This window comes from Phaenicophaeus curvirostris, chromosome 1, assembly GCF_032191515.1.
Source record: "Phaenicophaeus curvirostris isolate KB17595 chromosome 1, BPBGC_Pcur_1.0, whole genome shotgun sequence".
Taxonomy (NCBI): Eukaryota; Metazoa; Chordata; class Aves; order Cuculiformes; family Cuculidae; genus Phaenicophaeus; species Phaenicophaeus curvirostris.
This window is the reverse complement of record NC_091392.1, coordinates 117,575,534-117,581,586: the sequence shown is the minus strand read 5'-3', so window position 1 is coordinate 117,581,586 and position 6,053 is coordinate 117,575,534. Positions and strand designations below refer to the sequence as shown.

At 46.8% G+C, this 6,053-nt stretch overlaps 1 protein-coding gene across 6 annotated transcripts in view; it reads left to right on the top strand.

The window, feature by feature from the left end:
• Window positions 1–381: 381 nt before the first annotated feature.
• Window positions 382–6,053, top strand: part of HSF2BP (heat shock transcription factor 2 binding protein) — a 49,871-nt gene continuing 44,199 nt past the window's right edge. For 3 of the 6 annotated variants that reach the window (XR_011338774.1, XM_069872475.1, XM_069872427.1), the window contains exons 1-2: window positions 382–428; window positions 3,242–3,392. Coding sequence is in view for 5 of the 6 variants with exons in the window: in XM_069872475.1 (XP_069728576.1) it covers window positions 411–428; window positions 3,242–3,392 (169 nt within the window). In the remaining variant the exon portion in view is untranslated. Of the gene's footprint in view, window positions 429–2,188; window positions 2,212–3,241; window positions 3,393–6,053 lie in introns of those variants that run through there. The other 3 variants (XM_069872436.1, XM_069872455.1, XM_069872445.1) reach the window with 3 other exon arrangements.

The window sequence follows — 6,053 nt, the reverse complement described above, 5'->3', positions numbered from 1 at the left end:
TGGAATCATAGAATGGTTTGGGTTGGAAGGGACCTTAAAGATCACCCAGTTCCATCCCCCCTGCCATGGGCAGGGACACCTCCCACCAGCCCAGGCTGCCCAGGGCCCCATCCAGCCTGGCCATGAACACCTCCAGGGATGGGGCAGCCACAGCTTCCCTGGGCAACCTGTGCCAGGGCCTCACCATCCTCATTGTCCGCAGCCTTCCCCATCTCCGAGGCAGGGCCAGGCACAGCCGGCTCCAAAGCTCCGAAGCAGCAAGAGGTTGGCCCCCGCGAATCTCATCGTCACATTAACAGGACCTCCGGCCTCACGACGCCCGGCAGCCGGGATCGCCTCTGAACTCCGCTCCGCCCCAGAGCGCCCTGCGGCCCCGGGGGAGGGGCCGGGCCGCGCCGCCAGCGCGCGCCATGCCCGCCACGGGGCAGGTAGCGCTGTGGGGAGAAACCCGCATCCCCGGGGAGGGAGGGAGAGAGAGAGAGAGAGAGAGAGGGGAGGAGATGGAGATGGGGAGGAGAGAGATGCAGGAGGAGATGAGGATGGAGGAATAGGAGGAAGGGAAGTGGAGGGAGGAGGAGGGGAGATGGAGGAGATGAAGGAGCAGGAGGGGGGATGGAGGAGGAGTTGAAGGACGAGGAGGGGGGATGGAGGAGGAGATGGAGGAGATGGAGATGAAGGAAGAGATCGGGATGAAGGAGGAGGAGGAGATGAAGTAGGAGATGGGAATGGAGGAGGAGGAGGAGATGGAGATGGAGGAGGAGGAGGAGATGAAGGAGGAGGAGGAGATGAAGGAGGAGGAGATGAAGGAGGAGGAGATGAAGGAGGAGGAGGTGGAGATGGAGGAGGAGGTGGAGATGAAGGAGGTGGAGATGAAGGAGGAGGAGATGGGGATGGAGGAGGAGATGAAGGAGGAGGAGGTGGAGAGGAAGGAGGAGGAGGTGGAGGAGGAGGGGATGGAGATGGAGAAAGATGAGATGGAGGCAGGGAGGAAGAAGGAGGAGGAGATGGAGGAGGACGAGAGGGAGGGAGGGAGGGAGGAAGGAAGGAGATACGGGGGGAAGCTGCATGGGGGTGGAGCTGTCTGCTGTGCCTTGATGGGAGCCAGGGAGGGCGATGGCGGTGGCTGTGCAACAGCTCTGGGTGGGATGAGCAGGGCTGGGGAGGTGGCTGCGTTAGGCAGGAGCTCGGCCCCTGGGGCCGCGGTGGCAGCCACAGTGTTGGCTTCTAATGCAGCTGCAGGCAAGGATGGGACCCCCGCCCTTGTGAGGGGGCAGCGTGGTGGGAGCTACGAGGAGGAGGAGTGCTGGAGGCACCCTGAGCTGTTGGAGAGTGGGGAAAGGGGCTGGTGGGGATTCTCTGCTGCGTGTTCATCGCTGGCTGGGATCTCTGCCCAGTTCAGCCCCCCTGCCAGGCAGGGAGAGGGGTTTCAGATTGTGCAGGTTGTTAGCTAAGGAACATAACTAAGTATAAGTTGACTGTTGCACCAGAGGTCAGTGAGGGCCAATGTTAAAATTCCCTACACTCAGTCTCTCACTATTGGTATAAGGCACTGGACAGAAAACTGCTGTTCTCCATTGTCTCTTACTAGCTTTTAACATGTTATTGCAGTGGAGGATATGCTTGGGTAGCTGTTTCACCAGAGAAAATAAATCTTGCCTTTTGGAAATGCAGTGTTGCAGAGATCTGTGTTTACAGCAGGAGTGATAAATGAGATTTTTTTTTTCCTTATATATTTCATATTTCAGTCTCAGTACTTCAGTAGTGTATTTTATTTGAATTTAGCTTCTGCTAGTGAATGGAGCTATTTTTATGCCGCTATTCTTCCTAATTTTGAGTGATACCGAGTTGTCTCTCTGTCCATCCTGTTTGCTGACGTCGAGGTGGTATTCTTCTGTTGTCATGTGTTTATGCCATATTTTCTTGAGGCCTAAATGAGTTCTGTTTTTCTCGAATCATGTAATGCGGTTATACTTGGCTGTACTGACTTTGCCATAAGCGCTTCCTACATGCAACTTAGAGCATACAATTCAATTTAAAATCTTCCATGTCTTTATTGCATCTCTGAGATGCATCTGAAGTGGGAAATCCGGAACTGGCCTGTTCTGTCATGATGTGCTTGAAGGAAAGCTGGGAAAGAAACACATTAGGGAGCAAAAATGAAGGAAATATCTACCTGAGGAAGTAGAGAAGCAAAGAGAATTGCAGGAAATGGTTGGAGAGGAAAGTGCCAGGGCAGCATAGCCTGTGCCAGTGATAGTGACTTCTGTTTGTCTTGCACATCCAGTCTTGAGAAGACAGGGACTAGTGTGATTTGTACATGTAGGAGATAGTTTCTTGTGCTGCTCTGTAGTACTCTCTCCTCTTTGGAAGAAGGAGATAAGATACGTAAAGGATCTCAGTTTTTTCTGCACCATTTTCACTGCAGTGCCAAGCAGTACTATGATATGTTATAATTTTGCTTTTTGAAAGCACATTAGGTGATTAATGTTTTGGGCAAACAAAATTAAACCTTCTTAATATCTGTGTGTATATGTTAGCTTTTTGAAGGTACAGCAGTATGCATGTGTGCATGCATCCAAAATTGGAGTTTAGGAGCAGATTGGTACAGAAATTTCTGCATAACTTTTAAATTAATGCACATTCCATTGGACTGTGGAATCGAGTTATTTTAGTTATTTTGTGCCAAAACAGTTTTTGTCTTAATTTGGGATTAAATTACTTTTATGGGGGATTAGGTTGAAAATAGCTTTTGTTCCTCACAGAAGATGAATTCTTTTGAAAAAATACAGTCTCCTCTAAAACAACTGTTGTAATTTAGCAAGGTGACCAAGGATCTTGCAGATATTTCGATTAATTAAAAAACTGAATTACACTGTGTGCTTTACAACAGTCTCAAAACAGTAGCTTGGTATTTGCATACCTGTTCACGTTTTAAAATGTGAATTTTAATTTTTACATCCCTCAGATATACATTGCATGCATTTTATAAAGAAACAGATGCAGAGAGATTTGCATTTAGTTTAGAGTGGCAAAAGTTAAGTTGCGGTCAAAGAGTTTTTCTCGGAGGCTTTTGAGTTTAGTTGTTACTGTATAGTGTTCCCTTAAAAGGTTACGACTTTCTGAAATCATATAATTCAGGGAAATATTTTTGTCTGATGGAAGGGATTCAAGCAGAAGAGTGTTGCAGGGTTGTAACAGTGTCTTTGGTTTGTTGTTTGTTTGTTTGTTTGTTTTGTTTCAGAAGGCTGAGACCAAAGAGGAATTTGTTAGAATTAGAAGGAGGGATTTGGAAAGGCTGACAACTGAGGTTATGCAATTGCGGGATTTCTTGCCCAAAATACTGAATGGGGACATCCTGGGGACATTCCAGAAACTGGATGCTATTGAATCAAGTGAGTAGTGCCATCTTACAAGCTATCATAGTTTCTCCAAGATCTACTTAAAACAGGCTGTCATGCCCTTACGAATAATTGTAGAGTTTGTGGAGGTATTCCAGATTAAACTATGATGTTCAATAACTGCTTCAGTAAATCAATGTGTTTGTAATGATGAAAATTAGAAATAATTAGACGTGAAATTAATCTTTAGAAATATTTTACAATGGATAAAAACGTGTTTAGCTCAGGCAGTAAGGGAAGCTGTATCAAGAAAAAAGTTACTAGTTTTTGAGAAGAGGCAAAAGCATTCTATTTGTCAAAATGTCACTTCAGACGCACAGCAAAAAAACCCTGTGGTAAATAGCTGTGGATAAAAAGTTAAAGGAAGGCACGATATCATTGTAGTTAACTTTTCTTGGTATTTTAGCTTGTATGCTTTACAAGCCATAAATATACTAGTATTTGTCTTTTATACAAGTCTCTTTACTGCTGTCTCCAAAGTCCTGTTTTTCGGTGTTGTGATTCTCTGTGCATTACTTCTTCAGCAACTGCACCACTCCCAACATGCCATTAGGACCAAATCTGGGTCAACTCCATCCCTAGTCTGTCGGTTAAAAGCAGCAATACAGATCTGTTCTCCTAGGGATTGGTTTTGTCTGAAAAGATGTGGGACAGGCACTGAGACAGTTTATAGATAGCCAAGTGATTAATTGAAAACTAATTTGCATCAGCTGGTTAATAAAGAGTAAGATAAGAGCCTCAAGGCCTGTCTCCAGTACCAGATATTTTATTGGAGCAGAGCTTCCAGCTGCTTCAATGATCCACTCTTTGTAAAGAGTCCTCAATGCCTATCAGAGATTGAGTGAGACTGTCCCACCTCTCCTGCTGCCACTCAAGACATCATCTGTGTCACAAGAAGTGACATAGGGTCTGGAAATGTTCTCTTTATTCTGTTGGAGGGCATCAAGGACTGTTTTCAGTTGCATTAGATGTTCAAGATCCTCAGCTAGTCAGGTGCTTGTTTTACCTACTCTAATCAGTGCTCGGTCTTAAGATTTCTCTTAATGATTCTTCTTATGCTCCTTGTGCCAGGCGTCAAGGAGACCTTTCAGGGCCTTTGAGTAACAAGTTTGTGCCATCAACATCAGCATTTTAAGGTTTTCCTTCATATGTTCTTGCTAGTCAGATCCTTTGGAGATGTACCTGATGCTGAGTCAGCCTTTTAAATCTTGTTGAGTGTATGCCCACAGTGGAGATGCCTCTTGGAGTTAATGAGATCATTCGAGGTTTCTGTTCAGGCTCTTGCCACTGTTTGCCCCTGCAGCTGGACAAGTCAGGTGGTGATTTTTTCTACTCCAATCTGCTCTTACCTGTGCAACATGCGGTAAGACGCACCAGAGGAGGCATTGGAGCATACAGTTCACGAAAGGTTGGGCAAAAGGGACACAAGCAGTCTTCAGTCTGAGAACGGTGAGCTCTAGGGCTGTTTACTGTACAGTCCTGTGGCCTATGAAGCTTATAAGAGTCCTGGCAGCTGCTAGAGATGTTTTTTCATGTTCTTACAGAACAACATGTCCCCCACGGCTCAGGGGTTGGTCCAGTCCTATTCAATATCTTTATCAATGACCTGGATGAAGGCATTGAGTGCAGCCCTAGTCAGTTTGCAGACAACAGTAAGCTGGGAGGAGGTGTCAATCTGCTTGAGGGCAAGGATGCTCTCCAAAGGGATCTGAGCAAACTGGACCTCTGGGCTGAAACCAACAGCATGAGGTTCAACAAGGCCAAATGCCGGGTCCTGCACTTGGAGTACAACAACCCTGGGCAGTGCTACAGGCTGGGGGAGGAGTGGCTGGAAAGCTGCCTGGAGGAGAAGGGCGTGGGGGTGTTGGTTGACAGTTGACTGAGCATGAGCCAGCAGTGTGCCCAGGTGGCCAAGAAGGCCAATGGCATCTTGGCTTGTATCAGAAATGGTGTGACCTGCCCAGGGAGGTTATTCTGCCCCTGTACTTGGCACTGGTGAGACTGTTCCTTGAATCCCGTGTTCAGTTCTGGGCCCCTTGCTACAAGAAGGATGTTGAGGTTCTAGAGTGTGTCCTGAGAAGAGCAATGAAACTGGTGAAGGGGCTGGAGAACAAGTCTTATGAGGAACAGCTGAGGGAACTGGAGTTGTTTAGCCTTGAGAAGAGGAGGCTGAGGGGAGACCTTATTGCTCTCTACCTGAAAGGAGGTTGTAGATAGGTGGATGTTGGATTCTCCCAAGTGGCAGGTGATAGGATAAGAGGGAATGGCCTCAAGCTGTGTCAGGGGAGGTTTAGGCTGGATATCAGAAAAAAGATTTTGACAGAAGGGATTATTGGGCAGTGGCAGAGGCTGCCCAGGGAGGTGGTTGAGTCACCATCCCTGGAGGTGCTTAAAAGACGGGTAGATGAGGTGCTCAGGGACATGGTTTAATGGCATATAGGAATGGTTGGACTCGATGATCCAAGAGGTCTTTTCCACCATGGCGATTCTATGAACCTCTTCTTTTGTTTTCCCCATTGCCTTGTGCTGCTTTTGAGCCTGCTGTCTCTCTTGGGCAAATGCAACTTCTTCCTAGAGTCAATTCACCACTGCAGGGGTAAAGTTATAAATTTCCTGTTTGGATAAGGATACCATTTCATGTTTCTTTCTCATCCA